This window comes from Podarcis muralis, chromosome 13, assembly GCF_964188315.1.
Source record: "Podarcis muralis chromosome 13, rPodMur119.hap1.1, whole genome shotgun sequence".
NCBI lineage: Eukaryota > Metazoa > Chordata > Lepidosauria > Squamata > Lacertidae > Podarcis > Podarcis muralis.
The window spans coordinates 20,652,554-20,674,889 of record NC_135667.1 but is presented as its reverse complement, the minus strand read 5'-3'; the positions used below and the strand labels follow the sequence as shown (position 1 = coordinate 20,674,889).

The 22,336-nt window shown below is 50.1% G+C and overlaps 2 protein-coding genes and 1 long non-coding RNA gene across 5 annotated transcripts; 1 reads left to right on the top strand and 2 right to left on the bottom strand.

Annotated features, from left to right (window-relative positions):
• Positions 1-699: 699 nt before the first annotated feature.
• TUFM (Tu translation elongation factor, mitochondrial) lies at positions 700-6,244 on the bottom strand. The gene is made up of 11 exons (XM_028702012.2): positions 6,123-6,244; positions 4,551-4,597; positions 4,237-4,399; positions 3,478-3,644; positions 3,149-3,253; positions 2,822-2,986; positions 2,584-2,716; positions 2,353-2,457; positions 2,019-2,170; positions 1,344-1,463; positions 700-1,164 (listed from the first exon to the last, which is right to left on the bottom strand). Exons 1-11 carry the CDS (start codon positions 6,223-6,225, stop codon positions 991-993), a joined length of 1,434 nt encoding a protein of 477 aa, XP_028557845.2. The 5' UTR covers positions 6,226-6,244; the 3' UTR covers positions 700-990.
• On the top strand, positions 5,168-11,227 carry LOC144325087 (uncharacterized). The gene is made up of 2 exons (XR_013390381.1): positions 5,168-6,007; positions 8,447-11,227. It is a non-coding gene; the product is annotated as an uncharacterized LOC144325087 (long non-coding RNA).
• On the bottom strand, positions 8,603-20,881 carry RABEP2 (rabaptin, RAB GTPase binding effector protein 2). Of its 3 annotated transcripts, none has more exons than XM_028702009.2 (14): positions 20,544-20,881; positions 17,436-17,639; positions 16,716-16,994; positions 16,196-16,426; positions 15,030-15,151; positions 14,830-14,949; positions 14,017-14,340; positions 13,182-13,277; positions 12,041-12,139; positions 10,813-10,956; positions 10,503-10,680; positions 10,316-10,327; positions 10,118-10,194; positions 8,603-8,913 (listed from the first exon to the last, which is right to left on the bottom strand). In XM_028702009.2, exons 3-14 carry the CDS (start codon positions 16,720-16,722, stop codon positions 8,848-8,850), a joined length of 1,476 nt encoding a protein of 491 aa, XP_028557842.2. In that variant the 5' UTR covers positions 16,723-16,994; positions 17,436-17,639; positions 20,544-20,881; the 3' UTR covers positions 8,603-8,847. The 3 variants fall into 3 exon arrangements, with proteins under 3 accessions (XP_028557842.2, XP_028557843.2, XP_077773243.1); XM_028702010.2 differs by having other exon boundaries at positions 17,436-17,636; XM_077917117.1 differs by lacking the exon at positions 10,316-10,327.
• Between the last annotated feature and the right edge of the window lie 1,455 nt (positions 20,882-22,336).

The window sequence follows — 22,336 nt, the reverse complement described above, 5'->3', positions numbered from 1 at the left end:
CACTTGCTGGAGTGCAAGATGTACACAGCTACTTCTGCTTTAGGATCGATGTGTTATTTAAAGGCGTTCACACAAATAAGGCCTCCTATGCCTGACTATTCAGGCTTTGAGGGCACAAGAAACAGGAAGCCTGTCTGTGGATTCAAGCTGTGCAGCCACCTCTGGGTTGCTCAATAGGCATTTCTGCGCTTGATACTGTATCCAGGCTCCAAATTCTTAATTATCTGAGATCAACTAACAAGTACTGGTGCCCCTGCAAGCAGACACCTGTACCCATTAACTACACATAAGATTTTTTTGATGTTTAGTCGTGTCCAACTCTTAGTGACCCTATGGACCAGAGCATGCCAGGCACTCCTGTCGAGCACACTGTCCAACCATCTCGTCCTCTGTTGACCCCTTCTCCTTGTGCCCTCCATCTTCCCCAACATCAGGGTCTTTTCCAGGGAGTCTTCTCATGAGGTGGCCAAAGTATTGGAGCCTCAGCTTCACGATATGTCCTTCCAGTGAGCACTCAGGGCTGATTTCCTTAAGAATGGATAAGTTTGATCTTCTTGCAGTCCATGGGACTCTCAAGAGTCTCCTCCAGCACCGTAAGATTAGTTTTACCTAATATTAAATTTGTTTAGTAGTACAACAGTGTCTCTCTCAAAGGATATCATGAAAAAATTACACCACTTAACAGAATAGCACTCAAGATTAGCTTTCAAGTCTTTTATTTAACCAACTTGCCCTCCCCACCCACCCTTGAAATGAGCAGAACACATTAGGCTTTTCTCGCCTCAGCCAAGGTGATAAGGCTAACCACTTACTTTAGTTAGGGTATAATTTCAGCAGCAAGGGGCTTTATTCCAAGAAACGCACTCATAGTTTGTGAAGCTTTTAACATATATCCTTCCTCTTTCTGCAATGCGCTTAACTCCTGGTTTCATGTGTTCTACGTGTTCAGTGGCCTGAAATGCCTCACAAGCATACTTCTGAGGGATATACTTAAGTTTCCCACTTCGCCTTATCTTCTGCAGTTACTGACAGTGTTTTTGTGACAACTCCAGTGCCAATGGTTTTGTGTCCATCCCGTAGCGTGAATCTCTGCCCCTCTTCCAAAACCATGGGCTGCCGCAATGTCAAAATAATGGAGGTATCTTCACCTGGCATTACCATTTCCTAAGGAAGAGGAAATAAGACCTGTAAGATACGCAGTAGTTGTACCTGTTTTCAGTTATAAGCATCAGAAGCAAAGCTGATCAAGAGCTATTCTCTAATGTGGATTCTGTAAGACACTTCAGCAATGCTTATAGGAAGCAAAAGGCTGCTGGAAAGGGGGGAGGAAGAGTCAGACAAACCTTTGATGCAGGCAATTCTACACGACAGGCCATGTCCCAGGTCAGAGAAAACATAACAGGTGTGTAGTTAGAAACAAAGGGCTTGTGACGACCACCTTCTTCTTTGCTCAGGATGTAAACCTGGGAAGGAGAAGCGACTTGTTTGCCTTGTCTGGACAATCAATGTGAGCTCCAAATTAAACCTCCATTATTTTACAGAATATGAAAGTGTCCCATCATAATTACACAAATTTATAGACTGCTTCATAGCTTGAAGCCACTGAAGCAGTGATCATGATAAAAACAGAATCAAACACGATCTTTAAAAGCAACTAAAAACAAAAACAACCATGCAAACAAAAGAAACCCAGCTCCATTAGACAACACAGATCTTCCATAAATGACTGGATTAAATCCTCAGGGAAAGCCAGCCTGAAGAAAAAATGACTTTCGTTAAGCGCCTAAACACCCTGCTAGGTGCCTGCCTGATTTTGGTGGTTAATTGATTCCCAATTCATGTAGCTGCAAAACTAAAAGCCCAGTTCCTAGTGCAGGTTAAGTGCACCTCTGAGGCATGCAGTACTCTCAGCAGGGCCCCGTATGAGGAGCGCGGTTACCAGGCAGGGATATAGTGGGTGAGGAGGTTCCTTAGGTTAGGTCTTATAAATTATTTGCAAATCTGTCCTGCCTGCTTACCTGAGCCTCGACCTTCTGGTGTGGCTTGATGGAGCCAGGCTTGCACATAACCATCCCCCGCCGTATATCCTCTCTCTTCAGCCCCCGCACCAAAGCGCCCAAATTATCACCAGCCTCTGCCCGTTCCAATTGTTTGTGGAACATCTCAATACCTGAAGTCAAAAGGAGTGCCATTACCATTTGCAAACTTTCAGGGGTGTTCCCCCCCACCCAACCATAACTGTCCTTTGACTGCCATTTTCACATAGGGTATTTTATCCCTGTTCTACCAAACTTGGAAGGCAGGGGGAGACCAGGAAGTTGACGAGTCTTGCAGAAAATCTAAAGGACTTACCGGTTACCACTGAGCGCAAGTCCCGGTTGTGCCCTACAAATTCGCAATCATCTCCTTTCTTGATAATGCCACGCTCAAGGGTACCAGTTACCACAGTGCCTCGGCCTGGAATAAAGCAGTCAAATGAAGCTAGTATAGGCAACGGGTACAGGACAGCCAGACAGCCCTACAGGACCCTCCCTAGCTGCAACTCCCTTAAAGCAAATGGGGGCAACCTATGAAGCTTAGTACCTGGTATGGAGTGAACGTGCTCTATGGGAAGCAGGAAGGGCTTATCAAGCTCCCGCTGTGGCACAGGAATGTGTGTATCCACTGCATCCAGCAGCTTCATGATGGAGTTCAAGCCCAGCTCTGGATTTCGGTGCTGCAAGGAACAGGAATGGGAGGTGGTGATATAAATGATTAAGCAATGGAAGAATTCCTGCTAAGGAATGACACTCCAGATGAAATGTGTGTATGCACCACTGACCTCCAAGGCACACAGAGCGGAGCCTGAGATAACAGGCGTTTCTTCCCCATTGTAGCCAAATTCTGTGAGCAGCTCGCGGATCTCCAGCTCTACCAGCTCCAACATCTCTGCATCATCGACTGCATCAGCTTTGTTGATGTACACTACAACATGCTTCACTCCTATCTGAGGTGGTAGGGAAGAAAATAAGGGTGACCCACATATACATTGCTCCCTTCTCAAGACTTCCAGCCCTGCTTGACAGAAGCACCCATCATATTCTCAGAAGTATGTATTAGGTCACCCAAACCATCTCTACCCTATTCCATTCCAAGACCACAGACTCACCTGTTTGGCAAGCAAAAGATGCTCCCTTGTCTGTGGCATCTGTCCATCTGTTGCAGCTACGACAAGGATGCAGCCATCTAGTGGCGCTGTTCCTGTGATCATGTTCTACAGAGAAGACATGGGAAACATGTCAGGCTGTGGCATCTCTAGAACGTGAACTACTTTGAAAAACCAGGCTCCTATGTTTGATACGGCTTGGAAGTTTTCTAGATCTTGGCAATCCTCCAATAATTCTTTTTTTTTAATGGCATGTGCCATCAACAGGAATTCTGGATGAGGATCATGAGTGTGTTCAGGGCTTTCATGGATTCCCAGTTCCTCACACATACCTTAACATAATCGGCATGCCCAGGGCAGTCTGTGTGGGCATAATGGCGGTTAGCTGTTGAATATTCAACATGGGAGGCATTGATGGTGATCCCACGTGCCTTCTCTTCGGGTGCATTATCAATTTCTTCATATTTCTTGAACTTGGCGCTTCCAGTATCTGCCAAAACTGTAAACAGCAGAAGAGGTGAACAAGGTTCTTGATTTTCTCCCCAAAAAAGATTGGTCTAGCGTCTTACTCAGTAGCATTTTTTGAAGAAGAGGGGGGGGGGGAGAGAAGCAATGTTTTCAACTGATCAAATCTGAAAGGCCAGCAAGGACTATCTGTGTCTTAGCTGGTATGGGAACAGGTGAGCAGGCAGAACTAAAGGGCTCTTGAACCCCCTTCTCTTGTCTGAACAGCAACTGAGGCTTTGGCCCCTTCCTTTGGACACCAAAGGTGCCCATTTTCTCACACCCTGACATGTGCAAGGGAGTGAGCATCTGGAATGAGCAACTAAGGCACAGGTCTCGCTGTTCACATTGCCTTTACCTGCATCTCAGTTCAAGAGAAAGCAGGTGAGGTGTATCACAGTGATGTGCAGTTTTGGGACGGAGTCTATTTTGGAGGCTGGGTGCTCAGCCCTTGCTGGCTTGATTTGGCTCCCTGGCTGCCAGCTGACTTTCCTTCAACTAGCTGTTTTGATCAGGTCTAGGCCTGTTCTCACCCTACCTATCTCATCTTCCATAATAATAACCATTCCCCCACCCCTAACACTCACTTTTGGTGATGGCTGCCGTTAATGTAGTTTTGCCATGGTCCACATGCCCAATTGTTCCAACATTGACGTGTGGTTTGTCTCGTACAAATACTTTCTTCGCTTCAACTGCAAAACTTCGAACAAGGAACGGATGCCCATGGAAGGCTGGGCAGGTCAAGGACGGCTGCAGAAGAAGAGTGTCAGAATTTTAGCCCTCTCTGCCTATATCACAGCAATCATCATCATCAACATCCATCTGACTGGGTTGCCCCAGCCACTCTGGGTGGCTTGCAACAAATCAAAACAATTTGCCCACCGCTGCCCAGAATTCTTACCGTAGCTATAAAACCTTGCAGATAACGAGGCAGGCAGCCACGGAGGCCTGCAAAACACAAGCAAAATGGGTGATCACTTTCATAAGACAGCACTTTATAACAAATACATTATCTTTGCACATCCTGATGTCCCTGTCTCCCCCAATTTTCCTCCTTCTGCCTATGCCCATAACCTTCAAGAGACAACAGCTGCAAAAAAGTAATTTTATGTGAACTTAAGCACTTTTAAAATAAACATGAATAATAGCATCTGATATGCTGACTTGTACGGCGGGTGGCGCTGTGGGTAAAAGCCTCAGTGCCTAGGACTTGCCGATCGAAAGGTCGGCGGTTCGAATCCCCGCGGCGGGGTGCGCTCCCGTTGCTCGGTCGCAGCGCCTGCCAACCTAGCAGTTCAAAAGCACCCCTGAGTGCAAGTAGATAAATAGGGACCGCTTACTGGCGGGAAGGTAAACGGCGTTTCCGTGTGCTGTGCTGGCTCGCCAGATGCAGCTTTGTCACACTGGCCACGTGACCCAGAAGTGTCTCCGGACAGCGCTGGCCCCCGGCCTCTTAAGTGAGATGGGCGCACAACCCTAGAGTCAGACACGACTGGCCCGTACGGGCAGGGGTACCTTTACCTTACGGCAGGGGGCAGGATCTCTATATTCCGTGAAACAACCTTGTTCATTGAATACAAGAATGTATGTATATGTGAAATTCAGGTTTGTTTGTTTATTGCCCTATGGTGCATCACTTTACACTTGCTTACACTCACCATATATATTAATTTGCTGCACTGATATACCACCTTCTCTTCTAAGGAGCTAAAAGTGGTGTACCTAGTCCCAATTTTTTCCTCACAATGATCCTGTAAGGTAGGTTAGGCTGAGAGACAGTGACAGGCCCAAAGTCACCCAGTGAGCTAAGTGGTCCAGTAGGGATTCAAACCCTGGTCTCTCATCAGGCCACAGAACAAAACTCTAACCATTGCACCACACTATTTCTTTTATTGCCCTTTTCCGCTCAGATTGGAGAGGCTCGCCTTCTCTTTTGTTTCAACCACCTTGAACGGTTTGCTACCCGCACGCCAAATTTGCTACATCCCTGCTCATCCCTGACGCTAAACCATTGATTGGCACGTGCAGAGAACCAGAGCTCCCCGCGGTCGGGCAAAGGGACGGAACCACCTCGCCGGGGCCAGGAGAAACCGCCTCTTTCTTTGCCGCAGGGGAGGAGGAGCAGCAGCAGCATCCGCGGAAAGAAGCCTGAAGGGATGCACCGAGGGGCCGGCCTCACACACTCAGGTGAAAGGAAGGGCCGGGCCCTCCTCCTGCCACACGCCGCCTCCCCCCGCTTCGACGTGATGGACTGCTCCGCCGCTGCCTCAGACCCCAAGACCGGCATTAAGGCAGAGGCCGTAATGAACCGAGTAGCAGCCCGCCAAGCACAAAAGGTCACGGGTCTCTCCTGCACGAGTAAGGAGAGGCTTCTTGCCCCTTCGCTCTCCCTCCCCGCCTCCTTTTCCGCCAGCCGACACGCCGCCCCCCCACCTCCCTTCCCTCGCCCCCCCGCTCCGGCCCTTTAACCAACCGATAACACGGCCGCCGAGCCCTCCTCGCGCCACCACCAGCGCGCGGCTCGCCATCTTAGCTCCTCCCGGAAGTAATATCACACCCGCCCGCCCCCCTCCCATCTGCCTAGAGATAGGAAAGGGTAGAGAAGAAGCAGGGAGAGGGAGAACTTCCGGTAGCTGTGGAGAAACGTCGGCCGCGGGCGACGAATGCTCTATAGAGTTAGTACAGAGTTAACAATTGTATTTTCTCAGTATGGAAGGTTGACTTCCGGGATACTTTTGATTTATTTTTTTAATTTTGTGGGGTGTTTTTTGCCCTCCTTTGCCTGCAAAGCTGAAGAGGCAGCTGTCTAAGAGGAAACCACAGAGAAAACCAGGACTTTGCGGAATTCTGCTTCTCCTGAGTCCTCACCCCCCGAAAGACACTAATAACTAACTAACTAACTAACTAACTAAGATAACGATTCCTGTTCTTTTTAACTAAGATCTTATGTCTTGTAAAATGTAAAAATAATACAGTATGTGAAAACTTAATGATATCCGCAGCCTGGAAATCAGGCAAAAAAACGTTGGGAGATATGGGAGCCTTCCATGTCCATAAACAAACAAAGAGTCTTGTGGCACCTTAAAAACGAACCAATTTATTGTGGCATAAACTTCTTGCCTTTCTTTTGCCTGGAAAAAACCATAACAAAACCACAGTGTTGATCCTGCAAGCCTGATCTATCCTCCCATTGACTAACTCCCTCTTCCATCAGAAACCTGAGGCGTAACCACCAACTGCAGGACAAATGCAGATGTGAGTGGCCGAGTGGGAATTGTGCCCAGCGAGGGCAGGAGGAAATGAAAGGCAAGAAATGCAAACCATTCAGATAGCACTAGAATGTCTGCAAATAAGCAAAGTGGCATTTATGACCAGACTGCGTGTTTTATCACCTGTTGGCTTGATAACTCTCAGTATCCATGTGCATGGCTCTTTTCACTGAACAGAATGCAAGAGGATAAACAGGTTTTTCCTCGGAAGAACTTGCAGCCTAAAACAAAACTTGGAAGAGCACAGGAGGAGGAGGAAAGGCGCCCAGGAATAAACAGGGTGGAAATTGTGTCAGTTACGTGTACTTGGGCTTAGTTACTAGCCAGGTTGCTACTACTTTGGGTGGTATTCAGCTAAGTTCTACTCAGAGCAAAGCCACTGAAAGCAAAGAACTTAACTTTGTCATGCAGTATTCATTAATGTCAATGGGACTACTCTTGAGTACTACCTTCTTCATCTTTCTTTGGTGATCACTCGTAGCCGAGTAAGATTGTCTTCCATAGACACGGTTTTAACAATGAGTCCCTAAGTGACTGTGGAGGCCAATTCTGGACCCACATGTCCTTCCACAGTGGGGACATTGGTTTATGGGCGGGAGTTGATCATGGTGACCTTAATTCACCCCAAGGTCAAAATCCCCAAAAGGTAGAGAGATTGTGGTCACAACACCCTCACAGTCCTTAGTGACACTTGTGATCTAAAACTAATCCCAATCACCCATGCATTAAATGGTTCTCTCTCTCTCTCTCTCTCTCTCTCTCTTCAGTCCTGGCCCAAGAAGCACACAATATATATACACAATATATATATATATATATATATATATATATATATATATATATATATATATATTTAAAGTATTAAAAATGGCACCAGGAAGTCTCTCCTCGCCCACAGGAAAACAACAGAAGTTTCATTCCAAGACTTGGTGGGTGGGTGTTTTTTAAGAATTTCCACCTCTTACTTGGAAAGTATATAAGGGGTTTTACCTTAGATATGGGGAAACAGGCACTGGCAAGGCTGGGAATGTGTCCCAGTCAGCCAGTGTATTTTATTTATTTAGGGCATTTTTAGCCCACTCTTTATTAAAGATCATTAAATAATAACTCTCACTAGACAGAGGCAAATGTTTGACTCAGTATAAAGGCGGCTTCCTAGGTTCCTAAGAAATAGAAATGAACTGGCACCCAGAAAGTTGTAGAATCACAGAATTGTAGCATTGGAAGGTACACTGAGGGTCATCTAGTCCAACCCCCTGCAATGCAGGAATCTTAACTAGATATAGCACACGGACATCCAACCTCTTCTCAGCCAAGCAATTTTCTTTTTCATATAGAAAACACTACAGTGACACAAGGCCTGAACTTATGGCAAAAAGAAAGAAACCTCCTCTACTGTACATCATTTCACATCTGCAATACTTATGTTACACAACAGTTTAAAGATGAAAATGAATACAAACTATGTTACAATGGCTAATGGCTCTATAAATATTTTTACGACTGCATCGCTCTGGCCCACTTTTAGGCTGTGTCTCTATGCTCAAAGGTGGAAAGCAGAAAATCGATTCCTGTGATCCCTTTTGGAGGCTTCCTCCCAAGCAAAATGAAGATTTGTGCTACTGCTACCACCCACCATTACAGTCCGCTCAGCTACCCAAGGAAAGGAGACACACAGATGGAGGAAGGTACAAAAATTTCCTTTATTGTGTTCTGGAAGCTCCAGTGTCATTCAGTGGGAAGGGGAGTAAGAATGGGAGGTTCCAGCCATCCTCCCTCCAGAGTTCTTGCTCTCCTGCCCATGTAGAGGAGACCTGGAAGAGCTCCGGAGGACAGAGATTACCCCTTTGGTGCCTGGCAGGTTTCCCTGAGGTTCCCATTGTGCCAAGAAGAGGAGGAAGGGCAGAAGTGACCTCCCCTCTCCTCCTTCTAAGGCTCTGACCTCCTATCCTGAAGGCCGCTGGCTTCTCCCACAGAGGGAGCATCAGATTGCACCTGCAGAAGAAAAAGAAAAAGAGGATAAGCCCACAGAGGTAGCCTCTCTCTCTCCCAGCCTCCGCCAGTGTCTGTCATCACCAGAAACAGCCTCTCACACATCTGGAAAGCAGGTGCCAGCCTCACAGCCACAGTGTAAGATCCCACCCACTCAAAGCTCACCCCACGCCTTCTCTGAAGTGAATTAAAAGCATTGCACCTCAGTATTGACCAAAGTGACTATCGCATGCATTCATATCCTTCTACCACAACCCAAATATGCGTGCTTAATTGACACTTATTACAGTTGTACCTTGGAAGTTGAATGGAATCCGTTCCGGAAGTTCGTTCAACTTCCGAAGTTGTGGAAGCTCCGTCGGATTCCAAAGAACATTGGCAAACCAGAGCACTCACTTCCGGGTTTGCGGCGTTCAGGAGCCAAAGCACCCGAGTACCAAGGCGTTTGGGATGCAAGGTACGACTGTACTGTAATTAGAAACATGCGCATCTCCCAGTTGAGTGAGGCACACAGGACTTTTTGACTCCTCCTTTGGACTGAGGCAATGCAAGGAAGGACAAAGAGCCACAGAAGATTGGAGCTCAGGGCTCAGTCCTCCTTCCTTGGACTCCAAAGATCTCACCAGACACTGCACAGGTCCTTTCTAGCATTTCTTTCTTATGCTTAAGGCCTAAACAGGGGGTTTTCTTCCAAAACTGGAAGATGAGATTCTCAGGAGTGCTGAATTCTGCCTGCTCAGTGCCCATGGTAGATTAAACTTAACCCTGACAACAGCTGATAATTGCAGCATACGAAAATGTCACTACGGAAAGGTCAGGAGAGACAAGAGTGTCATGTTAGCAGAGAAAGGAAGAGATAAAGGGAACAGGTGTGGCTGCTCACCAAAAAGAGTTTGCACACTGCATCTCTCCTGTGTAGACAAGTAGACCAAGGGACCTTATCACCCATGGTCACTTACAGGACGGCCTTTGGAGGTACAGAAGAGATCTCATGGATCTCCAAGGAGGATCCTACTCACCTCTTCCTTAACTTAAGTAGGACTTTGCCATTTCCATTCTACCATGATCCTTCCTCCCACCCCCTCAAATCTATATCCTCCATCCAGGGGGGGGGGGATTCGAGGTCACGCGTATGGTTTGGGGAAGTGAAATGGTTATTAGCAATTATCTCTGGGCGGCAAGAGAGAAAAGAAGCACAAAGACTCACACATCCCTGGGCTCTGCTAATCTCTTCCTGCCCTTGCTGCATCCTCTCCATCTCAGTCCGGATACTGTTCAGGGAGGCTGGGGATTGAAAAGGAGAAGAAAGTCAGTTGGTGACCACAGTGTCCAAGCCTTCATCTGTGGAAATGTGCACACACAAACACACACTCACATATGATATACACACACCCTAAGAACTCACCCTGCAAAAGCTCTGCCAGCCAGAAGCCACAAGGGAAGAAAGGACAAAAATAAAGAGAGAATCATTAATCGCATCCACAACACTACAAAGTGATTTCAGATTCCTAGAAAGCCAACAGATGCTAATCCCAGGAGACCCCCTCCCTCACCTAGTTCTTGGCCCACCTGCCTCCGCCGCCCCCCCTCACCTCGTTCTTCTTGCTCTCTCTCCAGCACCCCCTGCAGTCCTGACCGAGATGCCGTCTCCTGGTCCAGCCGCTCCCTCAGGGACACAATCTCGATTCGTAGGCGCTCAGCCTGGTGCTCAGCAGCCCGGAGCTGAGAGGCAGACTCTTGCCTCAGCTGGCACACCAAGTCCTGCAGCTCCTAGGAAGGCAGGAGGAGGGAGGACGGGCAAGCCCGCCATATATAATATATACAATGCTGCCGTTTCCAGCCATCCCACGCTGGTATCCCAAGTCCTCAGCCCAATACAAGGAAGAGGTGGGTCAGAATTACCGGGACAGTGCTAGGCAAGTTCCTGCTCTCATCAGATTCCGGTGGGCGGGAATCCTGGGAAGTGGCCCCCCGCAGCCCTTCGTTCTCAGCACTGAGGCGCTGCACTTCGTAGCTCAGGCGCTTGTGGGAAGCAGCCAGGTCAGCCTAGCGGAAGGAAGGGGGCAGGAGGAAACGGAACAACTTCAACTTGGACCTGGGTTTCCAGAGGAACGATTTAAAAGGTGCACACCTCCCCGCTGCACATGAGAGGAATGACTCAGAAAAGCCCTTGTAGTACCAGGCACAGTGTGGCTTTATTTCTTCTTGTTGTTTATTTACTTATTTTTCTAAACCACTTAATACTGAAAAGTCTCTTAGAAATATACAAGAAGACAGCAAAGGACCAATAAAGCAGTATCCTATCATCAAATTTTAATTTATATATACATCACAGGCTCAATATGCGGCAGCTTTCTACGTACTCAGCCAAAACGCAGGATGTAAATATTAAAAAAGTGAAGAAATCACAAGCCCTTCATCCTGTGCGTCAGTCCAGCTGCATTTGGATGGTCTTCCTGCCAACATTGCACACTGCTGGTATGCGGATGCTGCAAAGCCAGCGGTCAGCGGCGTTCCAAACCCCACACATTGTCTATAAAAGCAGCACAATGTGCAGTTTCTTCCCCACACACCCAAGGCCTGCAGTCACCCGTCGTGTGCTGCAGTGCTGGCACAGAGAAGCTGGCTGCATTTGGGCCAGTGTGCTGCATTAGGAGGGTTTTTTCACAATAGCGCTTGAGCTCTGAGACCCCACAGCTAATTCTCCCCTGGCCTCCTTGCTGGCCCAAGTAGGACTAATTCAGCCAGCTAGCCCTGGTGACTATCTAATGCTTATTAGATGGGTTTCCCCCAAATTGATTTCTGAACTTTGAATTTTATTGTTATTCATGTTTTTATACTGTATTTTATGCTGCTTCTACAATGAAGTGTTTTAAATTTGTTGTTAGCTGCCCTGAGTCTGGTTTTCGAAACCGGGAAGGGTGGGGTACAAATAAAAAATTATTATTATTATTATTCCCTCCCCCCCAGTGGCCACAGAGGGGCTGCAACGTTAAGAACCAGCCTTCAGTCAACACTCAGGGCCTTCCTAAACTACAGTCCCATGCACGCCCCAAGCTTGCCACTTGAAATCAGAGCCTGCCAGACAGCAGCTCCCCACCAATGCTGTCCCCCAGAAGCCCCCCCTTACCATTTGCTCCTGAGTTTGGCGCTGGGTTTCGCTCACTGTAGCTTGGAGGCCTTGAAGGAGGCGCTCTGAAGTCTGCACCTGAGTCAGAAGAACCTGGACCTGATCAAAAAGAGAGAGAGGAAGGAAGGGGGAATCAATTCGTGGAAGGGGAAGTTGCAGTTTTCTTCTAGAGCTGACGCAGTGTTGTGATTAAGGTGTTAGGCCAGGACTAGGCAGACCCAAGTTCAACTCCCCACTCAGCCATGAATCACGGGTCAATCCCTAGCTCTTCATCTAGCCTACCTCACAGGGTTGTAGGGAGGATTAAATGGGGTGGAAGGGGGAAAAGGAGATAATCTTGCACATCACCCAGAGCTCCTGGTGGGAACTAAGGGTTCCCAATTGGTGGCCGGCGGACCCCAGTGGGTCCATGGCATCTGGTGGCACCAGTTTGGGGAGGAAATTGGTGGGGGGCACAGGCTTGGCCCTTGCCAGAAGGACATATGGAGGGAGGCCAGAACCAAGTGAGTGCAGTCCAGGGTGAAGCCCCCTGGCCTGGCGGAGGCCCCGCCACCTTCCTCCTTCACCCGGTGCTTCTGAGGCCTAGGCAGCCGGGCTCTGGGTATTGGAGGTGGTGCTACATGGCCGGCTGAGCTGGGGGCTCCCTGGGGGACAATGGCAGGTCCACCCCACCCACTGCCTCCTCCTCTCTCCAACCTGACTCCAGCAAGCAGTGCCCAAGTCCCCTCTGTGGTGGAGGGCTCACAGGACACTGGAGGGGAGAAGGGGAGAGGAAGGAAGGTACCCCAGGAAAGGTGGGTGGGCGATCAGGCACCTTACCTGTGCCCTTACCTGTGCAGAGAAGGAGGCTGAGGTGATTCCATATGGTCCAATGGGTCTAGACGCCTTAGAGTTGGTGCCTATGGTGGCACCATTCACATAACAACAACTACCACAGATATATCACCATTTTCAAAAGTAGGGGGGTCCATGGCTCAGCTTTTGAAAAATAGGGGGCCACCAGCACTTAGCTAATTGGGAACCTTAGAGGAAGAGCATGACTGAAATCTAACACCAAAGTAGCAGCAGAAAGAAGGGGGGCTTACAGAGGTGGGTTTGACTTCAGGCCCCGAGGGCAGAATACTCCCCCCTCCCCACACACCTGCTTACTGCATTCCTCATTGCTGCGCCTCAGCGCCTCCTGCAGGCCGGCCTTTTCCCGTGCCCCCTCTTCCAGGGCTTCACACTGTTGCCGCACCTGAACGGAAGAAGTCGGGGACAAAATGAGGGCAGGGAGAACTCCGGCACACCTCCTCCTCCCTTCTCCACCATCCCCACATCTCCCTCTAGGATCACAACACAACAGAGGAGCACTCTATTTAGTAGAGGCTTGCCATGGGATTCATAAGCCCGAAGACAAAAAATTAACTTCCTTTCTGCCTTCGGAAGGCCCACCAAGGCAGCTAAAAATCCACCTTAAAACAAAACTGAAACAAGGAAAGCAGAACAAAGTCCTCAAAGCCATTAGCGAGGATGGAATCCAGACACAGGCCTGACGCAGTGGGCCTCGCTCTTACTACAGTGGTACCTCGGGTTAAGTACTTAATTCGTTCCGGAGGTCCGTTCTTAACCTGAAACTGTTCTTAACCTGAAGCACCACTTTAGCTAATGGGGCCTCCTGCTGCCGCCGTGCTGCCGGAGCACAATTTCTGTTCTCATCCTGAAGCAAAGTTCTTAACCTGAAGCACTATTTCTGGGTTAGCGGAGTCTGTAACCTGAAGCGTATGTAACCTGAAGCGTATGTAACCCGAGGTACCACTGTACTCGGCAGAAAGGCAGCAGGAACAGAGCCAGGAGGGGAATTCCCTCAGGGGGGAATTCAACAGGTGTGGCACTGCAACTGAGAAGGCCTTGTTGCATGTCCTCAACAGCCCTGCTTTGGGCAGAAAACTGCTGACCCCTCCGGGGCTGACCACCACTCTGCCCTGCCTACACACCTGTGTGTGGAGCTGCGTCCACTCCGAGTCAGGCACCAGCTGGTACCCGGCCGGCGGTAAGTAGATGGTCTCAGGCACCAGGGTCCCCGTGGAGGAAGCGATGGAGGCCGTCTCCGGGCTAGGGGGACGCCTGCGCCGGACCGCAGGCCCCGGACTCGGTGCCAATGACGAGAAAGAGGCGATGGAAACGCTGTCCAGGCTGCGGGCAAATTTCTCCGCCACTCCTCCTCCTTCCGCCAAAGTGCCAGGGTCGTCTCCAGGGGCATCGGAGGGCACAGCCTCAGAGTCAGCGAGGAGGGATTCAGAGGAGCTGCATAAAGAATGCTGAAGGAAAAGGAAAAGGAATGAGCAAGGAGGCCTTCCCAGAGACAGGCTGCCCAGTGTGGGTTCTGAAAAGACCAAATTCTAACAGCCAGGAAACCTAGAAGCTTAAGGAGAGAACCACTGTTGCCTTAATTGAAACAGAGGATTTCTAGTTGGCATTTCTTGTTTCCATTCATGACTCACACCTTGACTTTCCCAGACTTGCAGTCAGCCAGGAAGAGCGAGTTTGTCCTGCCATCACTCAGCTTGTGTGCTAATTTGCACTGGCGGAGGGAAACACCTGCAGATGCAGATTACTAGTGATGTAGACTGCCAGTGCCACGTTCAACTTATTCTGGAGCAAGGAATCACCCTCAGGCAAGCACTGCCCTTTCCCCTCTTTACTCAGCTGCTACCTCACCCTATTCTGAGCTGCTCTGAAGCCCCCTCCCGTTCTGGCTCCTTCCTGTTCCTCTGTGGCCCCCTTGCCACTCCCCTCGCCCAACTCACCTGCTCACCCTGCAGCTCTTGAACCAGGCCCTCGGCATGCGCCAGCTTCGCTTTCAGCTCGGCAATTTCCTGCTCCATGGGGAGAACGATCGCCCGGAGCCGCAGAGTGTCCTCTTGCGCCTGTGCGGGGAGAGAGAAAGGAAACATTCGGAGCCGTCTTCCTCTACCCTCAGGTTAAGCCCTGTCTGGCCACCACGCACCTTTTCCATCTGCTTCTCCAGTGAGTCCAGGGGGTTGGGCCTTGGCAGCAAGCGGCTCCAGGTATTCTCCCGGCCGTCGCGCTCCAAAGCCGAGAGACGAGCCTCGTAGCTGGAGATGGTGTCTGTAGAAAGTGAGCAGGCGTCTCAGCAGGCAAGCCAGGAATCCCGGACGCTGCCTCCCTCTCGTATATTATACTAGAACTGCCTCCCTCTTGTATATTATACTAGAACTGTTTTGTTTTACTTATCTACTTGTTTTTAATCCTGTATTTTATTCTGTTGAATCACCCTGAGATTTTAAAATGAAGGGTGGTATATATAAAACTAATAAATAATAAAAATAAATAAGAATAGAAAGTACTTCTCCACATGGCACAGAGTTAACCTATGGGCTGCACCCGATGCTCATACTCAAAGCCGACCTATCAAAGTTAATGGGCCCAACTAACTTAGATTCATTAGTTTCCATAGGTCTACTCTGAGTAGGGCTAACATTGGCTCCAGCCCTATGGAATTGATTCCCACAAAAGGCAGCGAGGATTCAGCAAATTTGTGGCAATCCACGGTCACTCGCCTCCACTGCCCAAGGCCTTTGAATGCCAGTTGCTGGAAAGCCTAAGTGAGGAGAATGGCTGCAGTACCAGTGTCCTGCATCTGGTTTTCCCACAGGCAACTGGTTAGCCACCGTGAGAACTGGATGCTGGGATACATGGACCACTGACTTGATCCAGTAGGACATTTCATATGTTTGGTTCCTGGGAGGGAGGTTTGAAAACCTGCTGCCTTTTTATTATACAGTGGTACCTCGGGTTACAGACGCTTCGGGTTACAGACGCTTCAGGTTACAGACTCCGGTAACCCAGAAATAGTACCTCAGGTTAAGAACTTTGCTTCAGGATGAGAACAGAAATCGCATGGCGGCAGCGGGAGGCCCCATTAGCTAAAGTGGTGCTTCAGATTAAGAACAGTTTCAGGTTAAGAACGGACCTCCAGAATGAATTAAGTTCTTAACCTGAGGTACCACTGTATACGCATAATATTTCTCATCATTGTACCCTGTCCTGAAATCTGCTGAGATTGAGGGCAGGTTAGAAAAAAATAAATAAGAACAAATGAAGGTCCCTGCTGTTCCTTCCCTGCTGCGCCCAGGCCTTGAGGCCCTTCACCTTTCAAGATGGCCTGCAAGGAAGCCACTTCCTCCTGGCACCGGCGCCGGACAGCGTCCACGGCCTCATGTTTCGTGCCTTCGCTCACGGCAGCCACAGCTCGGACGGTCTCCACTTCGGCCAACGCAGCCGACAGCTGGGCTTGCAGTATCTGGATGGTCTTCTGGGGGTCTGGATCTCGGGGGAGGTTCAGGCCTGGAGGGGGACCCACATCCTTCACCTGCTGAGGTTCTTGGGAAGAGCAGAAAAATATATATATGGATACAGAACTGAAGTTAACTTAAACCCAGGACTTGTAAAGTCCCCACTGCCCTGTGAACTCTGACCTGACACTGCTAACCTTCTAACCCTTGACTCTTAACCCAAGCACCCTAACTCTAACTGTGACCTATGACTCCCCCTCCCCATGTTACGCAACCCAGAGCTCCATTCTAGGGTGAAGCCATGAGGGGCGTGGCTTCCCATCTTCCCACCCTCTCTCCCTGCCTGCCATTCAGAGCGGAGGCGCATTTGTGTGTACCTTCCATCCTGGCTGCTGCTGCTGTTGCTGCTTCGGGTTCCCTGAAGGCTGAGCGGAGCCCAGAAACAGCCTAGTAAAAACACGGGACTGCTCAAAATCTATTGTATGCTGCTGGACATGGGCGAAAATATCCCAGCGGAGCCAACGGAGATGGCTACTTATTCATCTTCACTCTCTGCTGGACATTTCCTGAGGGAGTCTGAAGAGACTTGAAGTGAAGAGGGCACAGCGGCTGCTGAAATGGTGCTTTCACTGCTCCTGGCAAGGCCTTAGGCGTGCCTGCGAAACAAAAGGTGGGTGGTCGTGAGCCGGCCTCCAAGCTCCTTGGTTTGATTCAGGAAAGACCTATTTGCGGATTGAGCACTCGGGTTTCAACACGCACACTTTGCCCATACTCAGAAGTTGTCTTGTCTTTATTATTTACTGCCAGGTAGCCTCTGACTGGAATCTTGCTACAATTCCTAGCTTCAAATGAAGCCTGGGAAAATGCACTGCGCAGAACTGGATACGGTAGTGGACAAGCTTCGACTGTGCCTTCCTGCCCCCTGCCCCAAAATACTGTGCTGCTAATTACTGCTGCAGGAGGACTAGAGAGGCTCTTCTCCATTCAGTTTGGCCCCTCCCTAGCAGAACCCCCATCCCCTCCTTTTCTCATTTGTTTCTTGCTGATAGTCAGGCTGGGTGGCTTGGAGTTTAGAGGTATGGAAATTCTTCACTTACCGTGAATTCCTCTTCTTCTTGAGTGGTGGAGGCCAGTTGGCTGGGGATTTGCCCGGCTGCAGGCGCCAGATAGGCAGGGATCAGAGGCTCTTCCATGGAAGGCAGAGCCTCCCCACTTGGATCCCTTGTCGTCAGCTCGCCAAAGTGGGAAGACCCACGTTCTGGGAATCCGCAACGTCTGTTCTGTCGTTGGCTGTTTGCCTACTGTGGACAAAACGAGGGGGGAAAGAGAGGTAATGGCCTCCTCCAGGAGAGAAAAACAGAAATTCATGGTAAATCAAGAATCTCAGTTTCTCTGATCAAGGAGGAGGAGGAGGCCTAACAACAACAACACTATTTACCGTATTTTTCGCTCTATAAGACGCACCAGACCCTAAGACGCACCTAGTTTTTGGAGAAGGAAAACAAGAAAAAAAATATTCTGAATCTCAGAAGCCAGAACAGCAAGAGGGATGGCTGCGCAGTGAAAGCAGCAGCCCCTCTTGCTGTTCTGGCTTCTGGGATAGCTGCGCAGCCTGCATTCGCTCCATAAGACACACACACATTTCCCCTTACTTTTTAGGAGGGGAAAAGTGAGTCTTATAGAGCAAAAAATACGGTATATGCCACCCATCTGACTGGGTCGCCCCACCCACTCTTCCAGCGGCTTCCAGCAAAATATTTAGAACACATTAAAATATCAAACATTAAAACTTCCCTGTCTTCTAAAAGTCACATACAGCCGTATCGTGGTTCTCGAACAGAATCCATTCTGGAAGTCTGTCTGACTTCCAAAAACGTTCAAAGACCAAGGCACGGCTTCCTATTGGCTGCAGCAGCTTCGGCTTCCAAAGAACGTTTGCAAACCAGAACACTTACTTCCAGGTTTGCGGCGTTTGGGAGCCAAAATGTACGCGTACCAAGGCGTTCGAGAACCAAGGTACGACTGTAGTTGCTTATTTCCTTGACATCTGACGGGAGGGCTTTCCACAGGGTGGGTGCCACTACCCCTGCCTGGTTCCCTGAAACTTCACTACTTGCAATGGAAGAACCGCCAGGAGACTCTGGGAGCTGAACCTCAGCGTCTGGGCTGAACGATGGGGGTACCTCCAGGTATACAGTGGTACCTTGGGTTACATACGCTTCAGGTTACATACATGTCAGGTTACAGACTCTGCTAACCCATAAATAGTACCTCGGGTTAAGAACTTTGCTTCAGGATGAGAACAGAAATCGCGAGGCGGCGGCATGGCAGCAGCGGGAGGCCCCATTAGCTAAAGCGGTGCTTCAGGTTAAGAACAGTTTCAGGTTAAGAACGGACCTCCGGAACGAATTAAGTACGTAACCAGAGGTACTACTGTACCGGGCTGAGGCCGTTTAGGGCTTTAAAGATCAGCACCAACACTTTGAACTGTGCTCGGAAACGTACTGGGAGCCAATGTTGGCCTGGGATGCTGAAAACTCTGGGTGGCTCCCTGTTATCCAACAACCTTCTCCCTAGGAGTGCTGAACTCTCTTGCAGGACACATTACCCAAAGGTGCCTTCTGATGCAAAGGTGTTGATCTGCTGGTGATGGACTGAGGAGAAAGCCACCCTACAGATCTCCTCTAGAGGTGCCATCTCCCAGGAAGCTCTGGAGGCTGTGGCCCCCTGCCTCACTGAGTGTGCAACTGAGGCCTCTGGGAAATGGAGACTGGCTGACGTGTAAGCTAGGGAAATGCATCTTCTTAGCCTGAGAGCCCTTGGAGAACGTCTTGACAAGTCAGGAGGGTTTGAAGAACCAGAAGAGTGTGGTGCACTGTGGGCTCTGGTCCTGACTGCCCTGAGAGCATCTTCTGTGTGCTACCAAAAGGCAGAGCCTGGAACTGGACCTAGTCGTTGCCATAGGAACCTGCGATGGTCCTGCCTGATGGAAGTGTAGAGGTATGCTTCTGTCAGGTTGATGGAGGTGAGGAAGTCACCCTTCCTGAGGCTTGCCAGGGTGCTGCGCAAAATCTCCATGTGGAACTTGGGAGATTCACTCTCAGGATGGACCATGTGTCCCCAGTCTGCTTTGGGACCCTGAAGAAGGCTGGGAAGACCCCGCTCTCTCAGGGACTGGGATGTGTTTGATGGCCTGGATTGTGAGGAGATGCTGGAGGGCTCCTTGGGAGACTGGAACTGGGAAGAAGAAGCCCCTGGGTGCCTTGTGGAACTCGCTTATCTGCTTTGAACTGTGTCCAGAATCCAGTGGCCTGAGATAAGAGGACGCCCGGGCCCTTGAGAAGCTCGCAAGCCGCCCCCACCCACCAACCCAAGAATGTTGGTAGCCTGAGGGTCCTGTTGGGTGCAGACTTCATGGAAGCCCAACGACTGCTGTTGCTGGGCAGAAGAGTTTTTGCTCTAGGAGGCCCTGCTATTCCGTCATGCTGGTCCGTCAGCCAGTCCTTGCCCTCCAAAGAAAGATTAACCTCTGAGGTAAAGCCTGCTTCCCACAGGTGAGTCCAGCTTGGGGGGTGGCCAAGCCCCTGCTGAAATCACCTTGTGGGTGATACATCCACTCTCAGCAGCAGAGACCTGGGCTTCACCGCTGTCTCCCCTTCTTTTCTGATGAGATCCTTGAGGTAGAGTGGAACTTTGCAGGGGGAGCCCCACTAAATCCTCCCCCTTAGCTGTGTCTGGGACCCCCTGTGCCTCAGAGCACCTTCTAATCTGCAGCTTTCCTAGCAGCTTTTTTGGGGGGTGCCGTGGGGTGGCTCTCTCTCTCTCTCCCACCCCCGGCTCCCTGACCCAAGAGATCCTAGCAGGTGCGTCTTATTAGGGAAGCACATCGGGTCTGTGCCTCTCTCTCCTGGCTCTGCTGCTGCGGGTGGTGCAGGGTGAGCGAGCCCTTCTCCCTCCCCTCGGGGTGCTGGGACCTCGGGAACGCAGCGTCGGGGGTGTCGAAATCTGCCCGGGGTGAAGCGTCTGCTGCGCAAGGCAAGGCAGCCTTTGGCAAGGCGGCCTGGGCACAAAGTGTCCAGCAGGGCGGCGAAGGTGGTGCAGCGGGGTGCTTCCGCCGTCGGACTCCTGCTTGGGTGGCTGGGGGTGCCGGAGGGAGGGCGGGACGGAGAGTTGGGGGGGATCCTGACCTCTTTTTTTCTACTTACCTTTTGGGGTTCCCTGCAGACCGGAGGCTTTATTTTGGAAGCTGGACGCGGATCCGGCTTGGCTCCGGAGGATCCCCCTGCCTGAGCGCAGCAGGAGCGTCTGGGTCTCTTGGCACTTCCTTCTCCTTTCTCCCAGCGCAGGCAGCAGCCGAGAGAGACGCTGCCTGCCGAGCGGGGCAGGAAGCAGGAAGGCGGCCGGGCTCCGCCTCCCCCGGAAGAGTCTCGCATCCCTCCCTGCCTATCCGGCCCAGGAGCCGGGCAGAGTCCCAAGCTGGCGCGCGCTCTGGCTGGCCGGCCGGCCGGCAGCTCCTGCTCCTCCTCCTTCCCCGCCTGGATCAGACGCTGGGAAGAGGCTCGCTGCGGGAACAACAGGAAAGGGAGAAGCCGGCGCTGGGGGAAAGTGGGTGTAGCTTCCCGCCAAGTCCGCCTGCCCTCTCGGCTTTTGCTTGCTGCCTCCTCCACGCCCCTCCCCAGTTATCATTAAAAGAAAAGCAAGTTTTAAGGGGCGGGGAAGGAGGAGCAGGAGCGCGCCAGCTTGGGACTCTGCCCGGCTCCGGGGCCGGATAGGCAGGGAGGCTGCCTTCCAACTCTTTAAGATTCTCTGATACTACGCCTGGCAAAACCAAGCTTTAGGCATTGTAACTTTCGTGCAGGCAGCAGTTGTATTTGGCTTCTAAGCCCAGCAGCTTATTCAGAATGCAGCATCAGCGGCACAGGGATCTGTCTTACCCCAACCAGACCTCTGGGTCCATCTAGCATGCTGCTGTGTAAGCCGATTGGCAGCTGCTCTTCAGGGTTTAAGAGGTGCATCTTTTGCATGTGAAGCATGTGCTGTGGGCTACACCCTTTCCCTATCTGGATCAAATGGGGATCTAAGTGTATAAAGGAAAAACTGGTGGGAAACCATTCAGCCTCGTTAGGTAAAATGTGGAGTTTCAACCCTGCTTGCAGATTTGGATAGAAAGTGAGGTTGCCTGTCACTGCATTACTAAGTTAAAAGAAAGCTGGATTGCTCTTTTTCTCCATTTGACTCAAAGCTGGTTTGCTGGGGAATGTGTCAAAACAGTATTTCACAAGAAACTACAGGATAGATGTGGACTGTGGATAACATGGTGTGTACGCTACTTCCCAAACCAGCAGTGCAAGTGTAGAGGGGTGTGTGTGTGTGCACAGCCTGTGCTTCCTCAATGGGAAAGTGTCACTCTGTCCATGCTCAAAATCCGTATCGTTATTTAGGACTGAATGTGCTTGGATTGGATCAGACCACAGACCCTCTGAGCAGGCTGTTCAAGCAGGATATGAAGACAAGGGCACTCTCCTCATCTTCCCCAGTAATCAAGGGAATATTCCTTCTGATACCATTCATCCCATCCAAGTTATATACCGCTTGATTGTTAAAAAAATATATATCTCTCAAAGCAGTTGTGGGAAAACCTCAATGCAAACATTGGAGGTAGTACGTAGCCCTCATGAATAGCAGCAAGGGATAGCCTTATTCTCTACTAAATTTACTAACCTGCCTTTTAAAGGTATCTAAATTAGTGGCCGTCACCGCATTATGGTGGCCGTGAACTTGAGAAATGAACTGGGTGATGCATGAAGCGATTCTTTCATGCCTGTCCAGACTCTCCTGCCAGTTTAATTTCATCGAATGACATTCTGAACTACACAACAGTGATGTGTAGCTGTGTCTTTCAAATGCAGAGTCTTTTTACACACATTTGCCAGCATGGAGGTTAGGATCCAGGTTAGGACCACAGACGTTTAAAAGCTCCCCAAGATCTAGATCAGGA

What these genes read in the sequence shown, in the direction of transcription:
- TUFM (XM_028702012.2), bottom strand. Translation starts at nt 6,225, where the DNA reads ATGGGAGGGGGGCGGGCGGGTGTGATATTACTTCCGGGAGGAGCTAAG. An exon ending in CCGCTCTGTGTGCCTTGGAG is followed by an intron (nt 2,717 to 2,821) that starts GTCAGTGGTGCA and finishes TGTTCCTTGCAG; the next exon opens with CACCGAAATCCAGAGCTGGG. An exon ending in CTTGCGCTCAGTGGTAACCG is followed by an intron (nt 2,171 to 2,352) that starts GTAAGTCCTTTA and finishes TTTTGACTTCAG; the next exon opens with GTATTGAGATGTTCCACAAA.
- RABEP2 (XM_028702009.2), bottom strand. An exon ending in GCCAAACTCAGGAGCAAATG is followed by an intron (nt 10,957 to 12,040) that starts GTAAGGGGGGGC and finishes TCCTTCCGCTAG; the next exon opens with GCTGACCTGGCTGCTTCCCA. An exon ending in ACTTGCCTAGCACTGTCCCG is followed by an intron (nt 10,681 to 10,812) that starts GTAATTCTGACC and finishes CTGCCTTCCTAG; the next exon opens with GAGCTGCAGGACTTGGTGTG.